Here is a 16,999-nt window from a genome sequence, read left to right on the forward strand (position 1 = left end):
TGTGTGTGTGTGTGTGTGTGTGTGTGTGAGAGAATCAGAAGCAGGTGTGTGTTCGCCTGGTAAAATCTGCTGCTGAGCTTGTGTCCAGCTGCATCTGGAAGGTGACAGTCTGGAAACCTGAGCTGCAGAAGAACAATGTGCACGTATCAGATGGTGCTCGGCAGGTTTGCTCGCTTGCCAAAGATGTCACTGAAACTACGGTAGGCAGCGTTATAAAGGTGCTAATCACCCAGAGTATTGATGACAATCCTTTGGACCACAAAATGGAGGCGGCTGTATGTACTGACCCTGAAACCTAAGCTGGTTTTAGTTAACACCTTTTATCGGAGACTAGAATGATTTTAAAGCTCTGCGATGTGCCCATTTAATAAAAACTAAATCCAGCAATGTAGGAACAACTGTGATGTCATTTTGTTCCAAGGTCAAGATGACGTGCAGCTTTTCACCTCAATTTTACTTTCAATGACACAATTTCCAAAACTCACTCCAGTGGGTCAGAGCTGCATCTACAGCTCATGATACTAAAAAAAAAAAAAATCTGCAAAAGTGGATGACATACTTTCAGAGTCTAAGTATCTGAAGGTCTGAAAGATGAGGCACGTTATGCAACGCACGACTAGTAGGTGTTATAGTATTTTTTTTAAATGCATGAGTGGGCGCTCAGACCACATTTAAAGACTGAGTGTTGGTGGGGTAATGCTGGTTCAGGTACCAGTGAAATAACAAAATACAAGGCTGTTTGAGATTTAGATCCATGAAGCTTATCAGATGCCAATCAATCAATCTAGTGTGTTGTGAGTTTAACGTTTCCTATTAGGCAGTTATCTACCTAGTTATCTAACTATGTCAGCACTGGATGTTTAGCACAGATAAACCTCAAAATGATAGTCAGTGATTAGGTTTTTGCAGAACACAGCGTCAGACTGTGACGATTACAATGCAGTTTCCACTGAAGTAACTGTAACTAAGTGAAACTCAGGTTTTGGAAACAGTTAAAAAATATGCAACGTTCAGGCCAAATTTCCCTCTGCATACCTCTGCAGTGAGTGTGTCCTCTCATGTTACAAGCTCTCCAAGGTGATTACAGTGTTAAAATAAGGGTCGTGTTTCACGGAGGTGAGAAGAGTGTCCCAGAACATGGACACTGGAACTGTGGACTGTCTGTCTTGGCTTTCCAGCATGTCAGTTATTAAGATCCATCTCCTGGTTTTTCCACAAGAAGCATCTGGGACTTTCTGTGTCTCAGACTTTGGCTAAAAGCAAATTTCAGGCTTTGAAGCGTGGGCCAACACACCGACCTGCCTGCACTGGCCAAGCTGAGGTGTAGGATGGCTGCAGGAGGGTGGGGGATCACAGAGGAAGTACAGAGGTACTCTCTTTTTGCCCATGTTCTGTAACAGACTCAGCACTGTGAGAGTAGAATATTCAGGTTCCACATGTTTCCATGAGGAATGATGATTTATGTCACATGGATCCATTTACAGGAGGCTTTAAAATTCCACTGCAGTCAGAAGATGCATCAGTTATTTATGTGCAGAAGCAGCAGTGAACCATGTTGAAAAGCAGATGTAAATGCACCGAAAGTTCTGAATCTTAATCTTTCACCTGCCACCACCCAGACAGACAGAAATAATTGACTGTTGGTGGTGCCTTAAACAGTGCAAATCAGCAGCATGGATGGTTTTTTTTTGTTTGTTTCTTTAATTGTCAATTAGTCAAAGCGTGGATCTGAACCCTACAACAGAACACCAGCTTTTGGTGAAGCATCAGGGCTGATGGTGCAGCAAAAGGACAAGCTCTGATATTGTAGCAGCAGTATTTTCTGCACAAACGCAATAAATTACCCCAACTACAATTCAATCAACTTTATAATTACTTTGGCCTCGTTGTTGCGGTTTTGGTGTTTTCTTCACCCCCCTTCACCTGTGAGTAGACGCTATAATCTGTTGTATGGGTTTTTCTTCATCATGCTGCTTGAGCGTTTACATTTCGAGCACTGCAGATGTTACACGTAGCTGCAGGGCTCGAAAAGTTGAAGCAGTTCCACGCAACAGACATTCGTCTCCTGATGTCGTAAACTGGGGGGTAACATCTGTTTGCGACACCCACCGAGGGCAGCTGTCGTAAAGGAAAGCAGCTTTGCAGCACTGGAAAAAACACAGTACTTGGTACTTTTATGAAATGCAGGGGTGATCGCTCTTTCTCAGTTGCTAACCCTAAATTGTGGCGTGCTCTGCCCCTCTGTATTAAATCTGCACCTTCATTATCTGTTTTTAAATCCATGTTGAAAACCTTGCAATGCAGTGTCTCAGGTTTTTGTAGCTCATGTAAATTCACTTAGTGTATTACCATGTTTGTTGGTCTACTGCATTATAGGGAGACATATCCCTGTTCTTCAGGAGAAAGACAGCAGCCGCCCCGCCTGCCTCAGCCGAGGGTGGTCAGATGGGTTGCGATTTGTTTGTGTCACAGAGCTGATGTCTATCTTGAGATCTGACCTGGAAACTCAGGGGTGAAGTGGCCCATTAACCCCTGTCTGGGAAGTCTGAGGCCTCTTCGCTGAGACACTGCATTTCTGCTGTCGTCTCAGCTTAGCAGCCTCTGAAGCGCAGAGAGCCTCTCTTTTCAAGACAAGTCATCCATCCCACTCTTCATCCATCTCTCCATCCATCCAGGACCAGCAGCAGTGCGGACGACAACCGGCCTGTGAAGAGGTGTTTGGTTCAAAGGATTTCTCTAAGTCGAGATGTCAGCAGAAAATAGTCCTCGACCACCTCCACAGAACCAACCGAGGTCTTTGGTTTCACTTGCAGGGTGGAAAAACACAGGTCCCTTCTTGTTGTCGGACATCAAAGCTGAGGGCCTGAGAGAAGATTAATATGCTGGTCGTGCTCCCCTATCAGGTTGATCCATGTTTATACACGGCTTTGTCTCTACTTTCACAGCTGCTGTGGTCAGAGTTATAAATTATACAGCACTTTTCATCAAACCCAACGTTGAAGTGAGGATGCCATGTTCAAGAATCCCCCAAGTAAAAACAACAAACGTTCAAAATGCCAACCCTGATGGTAACCACGTCATTTTGGGACCACACATCCACTGACTCATTGACGATACGAGAGTTGATGCAACAAACTTGTACCTTATAGGGTCTGGCAAACACGTCTGCAGCAAGGTGTTCATAGCCAAAGTTGAGTAAATCATGGTGCATTTAAGCGTTTGCCAAACTGATCACTGATGACACAACATTCATACCTGCGTCTCTGTGAATCATCAAGAAGGATTCACCAAGGATTTCATCACTGAGACTGATCTGAAGATTTATTAAGAAGATAATTTATTGAGCTGCCAACAGCCACAGTTGGAAATCCTGGAGTCCCAAAGATTTTACATTTTGATGGCCTCCTGTTGCAATAATTAGCTGCATTTTACTTTTGGATGTCATCAGTAAGGCAAAATTCATGGAAAGGAACTTGGACAAATGCGAAAGGAAAACAGTGACGTAAGAAGCTGGTAAAACAATCCACTGTGAAAGGTTTGATGCCCAATCCTGGATTGAATCTCCTACAATTACTCATAGTTGTCAGGAGCTATTGGGACACAGTTTTTTACGATAAAGCATTTTTAAGGTGTAGTATCATCCAGACATCCACTGTGAATTACTGTGTGTAACTTTCTTCTGTCTGTTATTCAATTAAACTAAAGACCAGAAATGATCGTTAATGATTTTTTTTAGCTGACATATAAACAAAGTGTTTCATAACAACGGTGATATTTATGCTGCTTTATGCTCTTGTATAATTTTGCTTATGTTTGTTTCACCTCATTTAGTTTAATTTCACAAGCTTTTGATGACACTTCCTGTCTTGACCACCTCCTGACCTGGCACTGTGTACTACTCTGTACTTGTACTGTATGTACTTGTGTTGTTGAGTTTGTACTCGTGCATTAGCAGACATGTCTGCGTGTTTATGCCATGTCCCAGATGGACACCAGAGAGATGAAGGCCATGTCTCACATGATAATCATCAGAAACCGCATGTTTATCATAACCCTGAATGTTTGTGTATGCCTTGCATGTGTGTACAGAACTCACATCATGTATGAATATGGATTTGGCCCTTGTTAGAGCGTTCCAAGGCTCAGGTCCAACAGGATCAGGGAACAAACCTAAATAGGCATGAACATGTGCTGCTGATCAGACCAGGCCTCTTACAGTAATCTGGGCAAAACCCTATATCTGCTGTGTAACTTTGTCCTTCAATGGATGAATATACAATATCTATATTAGCAATCATGTGTTTTGCAGTTTACATTCAGGACAAGCGTTGCCTTCCCTCGGGCTCGGCAGAATTGGGACTTGGGAAAAAAACTTTTGGCTTGACAGCCATTATTTTGTGAAATTTAGCACAGAAGTTTGAAAAGGGCCATCAGCCTAAAGGGTTGCAGAACATCCTCTAGCTAATGTGAAATAATCCTCTCAACTCAAGCAGAAGCATGCTAAAAATAATCAAAACTAGAGTCACTGTGTTTGTATCTGACAGCAGGTATAAGGTAACTTCTAGCAAAGTCTTTCATTTTACCTGCCTGTTTCAGCAGGCAGATCTCAACTTGTTTGACTTAAAATGCCAATTCAGCTCCTCCAAGATCCTCAGGGTAATGGAGGAGGTTTCTAATGATTAGCCCAAGCTACAAAAAAGAAAAAGCCTGGATTATCATTCCATCAGCCTTTGATCATATTGTTCCATGGCACTGCAGCGAGCGCCTGTGGTGCAGCCTTGACGGACAGGCAGCATAAGATGGCATGAGTGAAATGTGTGCAGGGAGCTGAGGGCAGAGATGTACAGTCTGAGACAATGCTTTCGTTCACTGAGGATGGGCTTTAATGAGAGGAAGGAGGAGGCAGATTTAATGTTGCAGAGGTGTTGGCTGGCACATACCAACATTTGGCAAATGCAGTGGAGGGAAAGGGAAGGTTGGAGTCTGATGAAAGAGCGAGAAAGACGAGACGGGAGCATGAAGAGGAGGAGGAGGAGAACATGTTGGGCATATCACAAGTGAAAGATGCCCAAAGAGGAAAGCACACTAATTAAGTTTTATTTTAATAAAAGTCAGGCCTTTTATTTAACTTTGGACATGTACTGGTTGAAACCACTATCACAAAATAATGAGGATATTTTCTGATACTGTTCAGCATCATTACAACGAAGACTATCTTGTTAGATTAATACTTTATAGAATATTAAAACAGCTTGTGGATCAATAACACTATAAGTTTCCACTGCATGCTAACTGTGTGTTGACCATCAATATCGATTGTACAAATCTATTAAACTGAATATAATCTATTACTTTCTTTACCTATAATATCTATTACACACCCTACAGGCTATAAAAATGCTTTTTGCACCAGCGTCATCAAGATGAATTCATATACATCTGGCAGCTGAAGTGATTCTTAAGGAGGAAGAAAGAATCAGTGAGAGTGGAGGGAGGAGTACACCGGTAGCATGAACCCCCAAGCGGGAACAAATCGTGCCTGAAAACCTGCACACAGCAGTAAACACTTTGACCGCAGCACTTTAAAGCTCTGGTTACCGAGATTATGTTTGAATTATGAAGAACATGGCAGAACATCAAGAGTTCTTCATCTTGTCAGCCACAGTTCGGTGATCAACAGGCAGACTGACACGGCATCAGGCAAAGCTCTGGAGTGCTCAGGCTGCCTGGGTTATTTATTTATTTACGTTCAAGTACACAGACTGGACCAGTGCCACATACCACAACAGTTAAAGCCTAAGCAAATTTCCTTTTTCTAGACGAGCCTTTACACACCGCAACAAGAAAACATACAAAACAACATAAAACAACGTCAGAAATATGAGAAAAAACACATCTGGCCAAAAAAGGTTTTCCGAAAAGGCACCGTGTGGTTCTGGACAGGGGGCACCCCGACAGGACGATGACTCTCAAGGTGCCGTTCAAAGGTGTGAACGGTGAGCAGACAAGAGCCGACATTGTGGTGTTTCTCAAAACACATCAGACCTGCTCAGTTAATTGAAACTGCACCAAACACACATGAGAATCACTAACTAATGCAAAGGCTGCGTCCTCCATCATTAAACAGCCTAGAATAACAAACGCCATCATCGTTTCTACAGCAACAAATCCACTGAGCTGTTGACAACACAGGTTTAAAACATGTTGAGGTGATTGAGCTTGTGCACATTTTAGCCAGCAGCACTATATATTTTATTTATGTTCCATATAAAATGTAATGCATTGATGTTTGCAATAGTTTCAGATGTATTTTTTCCCTGTGATTTTAAAACCGAGGCACATACTGAACCGTGATTTTTCTGTACAGAAGTCAGATATGCAAAAAGGCTAAAAGAGCAGAAGCTCATAGAGCCCCAGTTTGAGCTCAGCAGCAGAGGCCGGGGCTTCAGGGATGATTTGGATGCAGGATTCGGTTTTCTGAAAGGGGGCCACGGTGCGCTCACGGTTGACGTGCTCACTCATAATGAGAGCTGATTTGGGACTTTATCACGGGTTAAGCCTTATTGTTACACCTCCGGCCGACTGATGACACAGTGGTCCGCCCCGGCACGCTGTCTCAACCCAGCCGCCCCGAGGCTCGACCTCACAGCGTGCAAATGGCATGATGTAAGGTCCGGCTCACCCTGTGTGTGTGTCTCTGTGGGAGTGTGTGTGTGTGTGTGTGTGTGAGAGCACCAAAAGGTCAAAAAGTCAGTTTGTACATTTTCTTTATGTACATCTGCTGTATAAATAATTTCCATTAAATTTTAAGTTTTGAAATTCATAATAAAATTACTTGTTAAAATACATACCCAACACATAATGTTTTGTTGTATTTGTGTAACAGTTTATATCATATACTAAATATAAAATATTCATACTCATACTGCATTTATTTAATTTTCATATTCTAAATATTTTGCATGTGTACATATTTAAAACATGTTTAAAATTAAATCTCTAAAATGAAAAATATGCACAATATAATTTTATATTCTAACATAGTGATGTACATGCTTTTATTTTATGAAATCTAACGTGCAAAATATGTTGAACTTGTTTTAAATAGTATGAAACAGTAGCATTTAGGAAAAATATCTACTTTTATGTTTTTATTTCCAGTAGGTGCATGACCGTTTTAATATGTTTTCTATTTTACTCCAAATGTATCAAGACATATACATATTTTGTTAAATATAAAAATAACGTTTCAATAACAGCACGTCCGTAAACTCCATGTATTGATTCTTGCTGTCTGTACGTGACGATCAACCGCTGCTGAACTTTCCCTTTCACCTTCAGGCTGTTCCAGTCGAAAAACTGACCCACGACATTTGACAAATTAACACTTTGCGGTACGCACGTGTATATGTAATCATTTCAGAATAACACAATGAGCTCCACTTTCCCCTTCCTGTGAGAGCGTCTTCCTCGGCTTTCACTGGGAGCGAGCAGTAAAACTGTGACATGAAACAGATCCAGTCCATTTGTCGTGATGAAAAGGAGGATGATACTGGGAGTTACGCCGCTCCTCTCTGAGTTGAGGCTTGTCTATAAAATGCGTAGCCCCGGGTGGTTTGCATGTAAGCCAGGCGTGCCGCATCAGACTCTTCACATTTTAAACTATTCCTCTGTATCCTGACTGTCGCCATGGCTGTTTGCAACTACAAGTGTTTACTCAGACAAAGTTTTCAGCCTGCTGTCTCAAAGTTTTGATAAAGATAACTAGATGGTTATTGAAGTTTATCGCCAATTTAAAAATGGTTTCAGGTGGTAGGATTGATTATGCAGTAAATTCACTTAGTATCTTACTTTTCACTGAATTTCAAAGTGAAATTCCTGCTCCACTAAAATTCTGACAGGTACAGTTATGAGTTATTTCAGTTCATAAAATATCCTGGATCCTCATAGATTCAACGATCCAAACCAAACGTGACCTTTGACAGTGGAAATACTAGTCTGACAAGTTCTACAGACCAGAATGAAGGTCCACTTACTGTCTTCTTCCAGAGCTTTCAGCTGCATCTCATGGTCTATTTCAGGGGATGGAGTTGCTCAGTTGTCGTGGAGATGGACCTGCTGACACACAAAATGCAGAAGAAAATGAAATCCTTAAAAGAAAAAATGAAATTAAATTTATTAAAACATACACACACACACACACACACACACACACACACACACACAAACGTTTCTGCTCTGTGTCCTGATGCTGCGTCTCCTGGAGGCCTCAGGCTGCCTGATGATAAGAGCTTTGTGTCACTGGTGGTGCAGTTAAATAGAAAATATGCAACGTGTGGGTGTGGAGGATTTGGAGCTGATAGCCCATAGATATAAACAACTAATGTGACACATTAGTTTTGCTGCTGAGTCATTAGTAAAATTGCTTTTCCCATGGATAATGTCTAATGACTAAGAGATTAGAGTTTGCAAGAAACTTGCCCAACACTGACACACGAATGCATCAGTATATTTTAACATGCACCACTGCCACATTTGCTCAGGGATCAACATACTGTGAAACAAATGCTGCCATGGATTCAAACTCTCCTCTGGAAGTACTGTATGTACAGTACAGTATGGATGAAATTAAGGATATAGGGCGTGGGCTCAAAGTATGCGTTGGCCTATTCTCTGCTTTGTGAATACATACCCTTAGGATATAGGCATTAATGTCAGCTATTCTGATGAGGGGCCCAACCCACTTCTTACCCTCTTAAATCATTGATTCTTTCTCTGTGCGCACACAGACTTTCACTTCTTCTCTCTACCACAGCTCATTGTTTTGAGTCCTCCTCCACACTTTGATGTGAAGGGGTCAAGCTGAGGCTCCCCCTCGTCTCCAGAGGGGCGGGGGGGGGGGCAGGAGGCGAACAGCAGAATATTCAGTGTCAGGAACATCTGGGAGAGAGTGCTAAGCAGGGCTTACTTGGCAGGCGGTTGGTATTGGCACCGACAACCTTCCTACCGGGGGCCTTTCATCTCCGTTTGAACATGTGGACTCGGCCCTAACCCTGGGAGGAGTTGGAGGGCTCACCGCCAGCAGAGAAGCCAAGGCGTGGTCGCTGCGAGGAGGAATCCAGCTCTCCGGCTGTCCTCAGGAGCTCCACCGAGCACTCCTGCTTCCCTCCATGTCTCCTTATCCATGTGTAAGCTTCCCTTACCTCCTTCATGCTGTCCCACCCTGAGCCTCCGTCTGCTTTGAACACATCTGACTGGTACATTAGGGTTTAACTGACAGGAGGTTTTAAGGACTGAGGATTGATAACTGTGTATAATATAAGCCCAGAAGCCTGTGTTTATACCAAAACTGTATTCCTTTCATGGCCACAAATCAACGTCCAACCTCAAACTTCACTGAAACCAAAACAGATTATATTCTGTGGGGGTTAGCAGCTCCTTAAGGCGGGGTGACTCACCATGACTGCTACTCAATGCACTATTCACATATGAGCCCAGCAGGTATTGGATGTAAAGTGATTATCTGCATGAACAAAGTGGTAATTTGTGCTATACAAAACCTAAGCACACAAATTAACAGACCAAAAACACTAAGTTCACATTTTCCAAACCAAACTCTGCAGTGCAGTCAAGTAAAGTAGCTAATTTAGATGTTTCTGGTTATATGGAAATACAGAAGAGGATGTACAGTAACAGGCAGCCACAACCAAACGAAGTAAACCAGAAACAGCTGAAAAATGCCCAAAGTTGTACTGAAACTGTCTGAGAGCTGAAGTGTTGAGGAAACATGGGAAATGAAACTAATACAAGAAGTGAATCCGCACAGGAATTGTAAAGAATGTGACACATACTTGTCAGGCAGCAAAGAAAACATCTGTTTAGGGAGAAACATGAACACATCCTTGAGTCTTCTTCTGCATCTGAATCTTCTGCACAGAGGCTCCCAATACTGACAACACTGGGGTGGATTTTCAAATACACCTGCATGTTTTGGTACCTGCTTCTTCCACTGCTGCTCAACATTAAGCTCGGTGAAGAATAAAACAAGCTGGGTTTCTGGGTGTGTACTGTAACTTCAACATCGCTGCATGGTTCGAGTACAGACAAATTTCCCCCTCGACCACAAAAGCAGCAGATTAAAAACATCGGAACAGACAAATTGCATTACATTCATTTGGCAGATGATTCTGTCCAATAGGGGTTAGGAGTAGAGTAAATGCACTGAAAACACTCAGGAGCAGGAGCAAGATATCATCCAAAACTGGGAGTGAATCTGTTTTAAATAAATAAACGAATAACAAGCATTTTTACTGCAAGATTAGTTTTTTTTCTTCCAAAGAAATGAGATGTAAGAAAAATAAACCAAATGTGATCATAGGTGGAAACAGCAATGAATTCCCATGATGCGTCAATGTTACTAATGTTTTCTCATATCTTACTGCAGGTACAGAGAGATACTGCATAAAACCTGCATTCATCCATTTCTGCTGAACCAACATTTAAAAAAACAAAAAACAAAACTCTTTTCCAACATGTTAATAGAAGCAGCTGAAGGTAGGGAGAAAACATGCAGCCAAAACCACCCTGTAACATTACTTGGTCATGTGGTCTAAGCAGGACTTGGACTGGAACTGGAAACTGACACAGAGACTCATAGGGATCCAGTCCAGCGGCAGTGGTTGTGGCATTATTTCATCAACACACAAGTGTATGATCCTAAAGAACACTGCTGGTGGTCTGGTAAAAACATGTGTGTGTGGAGAAGGTGTGTGAGAAGCAGGGGGAGGCCGGGGAAGCTCACTGAGCCTCCCAGCTTAGTTTTACTTGGGTCATTGTGTTTACAAGCTGAGCAGCACCAGACCGGCGGGTCGTGGACTACCTTGGATGTGCCAAGCTGGCACTGCTCAGACACCCACGTAATGTTAACTGGCCCCGATTCTGGCTGGGAAATAGCAAAGTAATTTCTCACTGTTGGCCAAAACTCAATAAAACTGCAGCACTGAAGGCCAAACAAACACGTGATATCAGCTATGGCCGTGTAAGGTCTAAGAAGACACTTCTGACCAACCATCATATCAGAGAGCACAAAAAATTATCAGAAAATAATCCTTCATTTTAAAATAGACTTTTCTGCTTAAATGCATTTCCATATCTGGGGTTTTAAACCAACAAGCTTACAGGGAAAGTCTCACTCACAGGTGAAGCAGTTTTGGGATGCAAGATGGGATTTGCTTTGGGATGCAGCAACAACAATACTAATCTCAAAACACATTTGTTGCTTGGAGTGGAACTGCTAGGTTTAGCTCCGTCCACCTGTCCAGGTGTTACAGTGCTTATGCTCTGGTGAACCAGTCCACTCACCTGAAACAAGGGAGCTCCACTGTTACCGCGTCCCTGGTGACAGTGGTTTTGCAGCCATCCATCTTCTCAGCAGATTATCTGCCACAGTGACTTGTCTGTCTGGACACAAGAGCATGTGAGACTGTGGTTAAACACCAGGCGAAGCCTTCACCTCATCGCTGTGGAGACGGCTTTGTGTCGATTACATGATCCAGGAGGACAAGCATCAAATGGGCCGTGAAACCACGATGCTCCCTCCTTAAGCATTTTACAGCAGGCAGTGTTGTCCAGACATGTAGCAGGATGGATTTAACTACGCAGAACAACCGGAAACCTCAGCCAGGTAATGCCGAATTACTGTGTGCACACACTGCATCAGTCAATCATCAATAAAGTCTCAAAAATCAAAAACCCCTCACAAAAATATGAATCTGACCTATTTTAATCTTAAGGCTTCACTGATAGTGTGGGTGTTTTAAAAAGGTTTTATTGGTTTGTTTATTAGTGAAATTAATGTTTTTTTAATACTATAACTGTTTTAAACAGGTTTAGTTATTGGTGAATTATTAGTAATTTGATAAAATAATCGAACATTCAATAACATCAAGACATTTTGCACAGCTAACGCTAACTGTTAGCTAGCTAACATTAGCACATATTGACGCTGAACCAAAATCGTAGCTCATTTCGTGTCACTCTCCTCCACAGAAACTCGGGGTTTCAGGCGTTACAGTCAGTTAGATGGAGCAAAATAAGCCATATTCACAAAAAGTTTATAAAAACTTACCAAAGTGATAAATGAGGCCGCGCCGGAAGAAAATATCAAACAAATCCCTTCCTGAAATAACCGCTTTTACAAACTTGCTGCTCATTGGCTAATCTGATGTCATGTGGGATAGGGACAGCCAATTAATGCCCGTGTGTCAATGAATGACAGCTAAACCAGCCAATTACTGACTGGGATGAGTGCGCGGGATGTGAGTCAAAGTAAAGTCAAAATACAAATAAGGTACGTTTTCCGTCTTTTACAGGTAAATATTTATTGTGTTCACGTGGTTACGTTTGTTTTCTATACGTTTTATTATTATTATTATTATTATTATTATTTAATAAGTTATTTGATATAAAAACGGGTGTGTTTTAAAATGATTGACAGCTTTTATTCATGGGCTGATCCAAAGCTGATCGCTACTGCGCAGACTCAGTTTGCGTCATAGAAACGTGATAATGAAAACAAATGATAAAAAAAAAGAAAAACAGGAAAATACAACTATTTATTTATTTTGTTTTTATACCAGTGTCAACACTAATAATCCATCAATACATATCAGCATGATGATGTTTGTATTTCATTAGTTTAGTTTTTTCAGTTAATCGATATGTTAGTTTGCTTTTTCTGTTTTTTGTTTATTTGCATTTCGTATTAAGATTTTTGAGCCTGCACACTGTTGCTGCTTCGATTATTACCGTAGGGTTCAATGCAAGTGCAAAGGAAATGTTGAAATTCACTAAATGACCAACCTCAAGATCCAAGAGAAATGATTCCCAGTGGTCATGAAATAGTAGATGTTCATTTAATCCCCAAAACATTCCTTAAAGAAATTTGAACATCTGCAATAACAACTGGGCAATCTCCACTTGCTGAAGTTCATGTGATCCAAGAACAACCACCAGCCTAAATGAAATTTATGGTGAGATAATTTTATCAACAGCCATTTCCAAGGTCGGGAATGGACTTTTAAGATCTAATGCTGAAACTATTCACACCTACTATTTGCTTCAGGTCTGTTTTACAGTGATAGTTGGCCGTAAATCTCCACACACTCGTTGGCACTAAAACAATGTGATGCCCAGCATTAAGCATGGAAAAATGAACCTGTGCGGACCAACGGCCTTCAGTAAAGCCAGCTCCTGTAAGAATCTAGTATCAGTTTACATTGCTGCATTGTGCTATGACACGCAATCCTAATGCCGCCGCTACTACTCCATCATCTCGCCTTCTCCTTCATTGTACTTCTCTCCAACTAGGTCAGCAAGTGTGTGCTGTACACGCATGTCACCCAGGCATCGCGCCGTCCAGGATTCCAGACACGTTTCCCATTCTTCCCAAAACGACTGCCGGGTTAATGAACACACTGCACGGCACATAACGTCCCACCAAGCATTATGGATATCCACCACAGCTGCTGGAAGGCTTTCATGCAGAGTGGGCTAATGTTAATCATTTCCCACAGTATCATTAAAGGCCCAGATGAAGACACATGAAGGACTCACCTGACCGGCCTGGCGCTAAACGAGGCGGGAGGCAGACGGTCAGCTGATTGGCTGCTTAGAGATTTATAATTGTTGGTTACCAAGCTTAAAACAAAAACATTATTTATAATAAAATAATAAAACAAAAAATGCTTTATCTATCTATCTATCTATCTATCTATCTATCTATCTATCTATCTGTCTATCTATGATCTTTAAAAAGCCCAACAAAGTCAACTTTGGTATAAAATACTTTAATAAATAATAGGATTGTTCTAAGAACCAACAAAAAAATTCCACTAACAAACCAAGACTTTTACCAAATTTTGTACAAAATAATTACAACGTTCTGCACATTCAGCCCCTTCTCTGGGGCTAACAAAATAAAATGTAAAATTTAGTGACAGAATATGACATTGGGTATTTTCCATGATTTTCATCAGCATTATTAACATAAACATAAAATATTGAAGACAATGTTCATCCACAGTGACAATATTTTCTCCTCACTACCACTGTGGAGGTAATGCTAAATGTTTCCCTCTTCCTGTGTGTTCTTAGTGCAGAAACAGACTCTTTACAAACACCGGACAACAACCACGACAGTCAACAACAAAACAACTTGTTCCCTTCATTAGACCAGAATAGATACACATGAGAGGCGGGGCTGAAACGGGAAAAGATTTGGATACACACTCAGCCACTGCAAGTACATTTGCCTACAACTGGGATTCAGTGTTTTGCTCAAGGGCACTTCAACAGGGTGGTCGACTGCCATCACGACAGCGGGTCCTGCAGCACATGAAGGGTTTTCATACTCACTAAACACCTTGCTGCTCCGTGTGGCATCTCTGCTGTCAACAGACTGTAAAACGATGACGTTGAGCATCAGCTGTGAGGCCTGACCCCCCAACACAGCACAGCGCTAATTTCCTTTGTGCCATTTGGAGTCCTGAATTAGGAGTAAATAAGAGAAGACTACTCAGAACTGCCAATCAGAAACCGAGATTACAAAACACTATGTTTTGTAATGACAGCAAGTGTCTCTACACATTTGGGGCAAAGACTTGAAGTGCAGCCTTCTCCATTTACAAATATCTAACAAAAACGGTATGTGCTCCGGGTCCTGCTGCCAGGCCTCGCGGTGCCAGCAGCCTACAGCGTAAGTACTGATCCTGTGCTGCGTTTGAAAGGGATGCTAACAGGCCGTTTTTCATTTCAACGTACATACAGACTGTAGGACGTGCAAGAAAAGATCTTCAGTGTTTCCCTGAGAAGTGCCAGTGGCCTGAGCTAAAACATGAGTTGAAAGCACTGAAATGAATGATATTTACAGAGGATTGCATTTTGGAGGGGGGGGGCTCCATTATTTCAATTTACAAGTGCAGAAAGGCTCTTGAAGCATATGTTGCACATTGGTAAAGTAAAACTCACAACTGAAATGAATAGAAATAAAATGTCTGTGTAGAAACATTAGTTTTGCGGGTAGAGTGGCCCATAAGACTTGTTTTGGTAGGTGGAGAATGGCTTTTTAATGACTCTTAAAAATGTCAAATTGAAATATCGTTACAGAAAGCTGAATCCTGCAGAATCAAACCCCACAAACACATCAAATTTCACCATGAAAGTCTCAACTGAAATGAACAGGACTGCTGGAAATGGAGGTTTATGGCTGCAGCACCGAGTCCAGAGCTTGTAGCCAAACGGCCTCCGACAATGATCGAACAAACAGCTCTCCAAACTCTGCATTCGCCTCAACAGCTGTAACAAATAATCATAACACATCAAGACAAACAATTATGATCTGTCTTCTCTTTAAACCAATGCTCATGATTGGGTGGGACCCTGGACACAGTCCAAAATTCTCTATAAAACCTGTTAAAGTGTCAACAGACACTGATAAACGGAATGACATCATTAAAAAAACAAAAAAATCTTAATCTTTAGAATAACTATAATACAAAGCATCACTTAAGTTACTAAATTCAAATATACACAGTCATTTTTTCATATTTACATATGTACAGCATGAAGAAAATAACCTTTACTCTGGTATGAAGAGTTGTTAACTAGGACATCTTTCCCTTTATATGCTCTTAAATTCTGCATAAACTCTATGGGAGGAGAGAAAAGGGCAAAAGCACAGGCTGAAGGCACTTTTCTACCAAAGCAAGTACTGAAGTATTAGCAGGAAGCAGTGGGAAATATTCTGAAACGTAGTAACTTTTAATCCTCAACACAAAATGAAAAAGATGTCTATGAATGTAAACAAAAAATGACCAGCTATCATACAGTGGATTCTCTGTGCCAACAAATGAAACGTATATAAAAAAACCTTTTTTTGTTGTTTTGTTTATAAAAAAAAAACAGACATGATATCGAGACACAGTAGAAAAGGCCCGCAGGTCTGGGCTAAGGCAGACAGGAACTGAATGCACCAACAGTAGAAACGACGTAAACAGCTGCCAGCCGGTTAAATGTCCAACGTCAGAGGAAGAAGGTGAGCGTTAGTTGTGATGAGGCGGAAAAATAAAACTAAAAACAAATAAAAAATCAGGCAGTGAAAAGAAAATTCTTCTTGATTCCAACAGTGTGATGATTAAAGTGAAATCCAGAAGCTGCAATATTTATTTTCCGTGTCTTTTTTTCTGTGTTGTTTTTCAGTTTTTTTGGGGGGTGGGGGTGTTTTTGGTAATATAAGCCTATAAGTTAAATAAGGTGTGACAAACAAAATAGAAAATTAAAGCATCTGTAATCTTCACTTGTGGTGCTTTTAAAAGTTAAAGTCCGTGACACTGAAGACACTGCAGTTTTGTCTTTGACTCCTCTGTGTGTTCATACATAATGGTCTTTAATGTCCTCACTGAGTTTGGCGGCGTTCAGGTTTTTACACCGGTTGTCTTTGGGGCTGTACGCTGTCCGGTGCGGCGCCTTCACCGGACCGCTGCGTGCCGTGCAGATGACTCCTTTGTTACCCATCAGCCCTCTGTCCTGTGCCCCAGCTATGGAGCACTTCTGGGGAGGACACTTGTCCCCCATGCCCAGCGCTCGCTCTTCGTCCTCCTGCTCCCCCTGACGCTCCCCTTCCTCCTCGCCCTCGGCCCCGTCGCACGTCCTGTCGGAGGGGCCCATCAGTTTCTTGCATTCGTAGTGAATGTCTTTGTCGCGGTTGTCCTTGGGGGTGTTGCTCCGCAGCGGCTCCAGCTGGTTGTTGACCGTCGTGTCCTCGGATCGGGACATTCTCTCACGCTCTTTCTTCCTCTTGCGGGTCCACCAGACACAAACAACGATGCAGAAGATCCAGAGGATGCTGAAGACGACGCAGAGCACCGGCACCAGGTAACCTGGAGGAGGAAGTCACATGACATGTGGATGGTAAGATTTTCAAAATAAGACATCTGCAGTA

General features: G+C 41.8%; 1 protein-coding gene across 2 annotated transcripts in view; it reads right to left on the reverse strand.

Moving 5' to 3' along the window:
- Window positions 1-14,817: 14,817 nt before the first annotated feature.
- The window catches only part of LOC113125143 (protein jagged-2-like), a 44,659-nt gene continuing 42,477 nt past the window's right edge, over window positions 14,818-16,999 (reverse strand). For both annotated transcript variants that reach the window (XM_026298464.2, XM_026298456.2), the window contains one exon: window positions 14,818-16,937. In XM_026298464.2, the coding sequence (XP_026154249.1) occupies window positions 16,429-16,937 (509 nt within the window). In that variant the 3' untranslated portion in view covers window positions 14,818-16,428. The remainder of the gene's footprint in view (window positions 16,938-16,999) is intronic.

This window comes from Mastacembelus armatus, chromosome 22 (genome assembly GCF_900324485.2).
Source record: "Mastacembelus armatus chromosome 22, fMasArm1.2, whole genome shotgun sequence".
In the NCBI taxonomy this organism is placed as follows: Eukaryota; Metazoa; Chordata; class Actinopteri; order Synbranchiformes; family Mastacembelidae; genus Mastacembelus; species Mastacembelus armatus.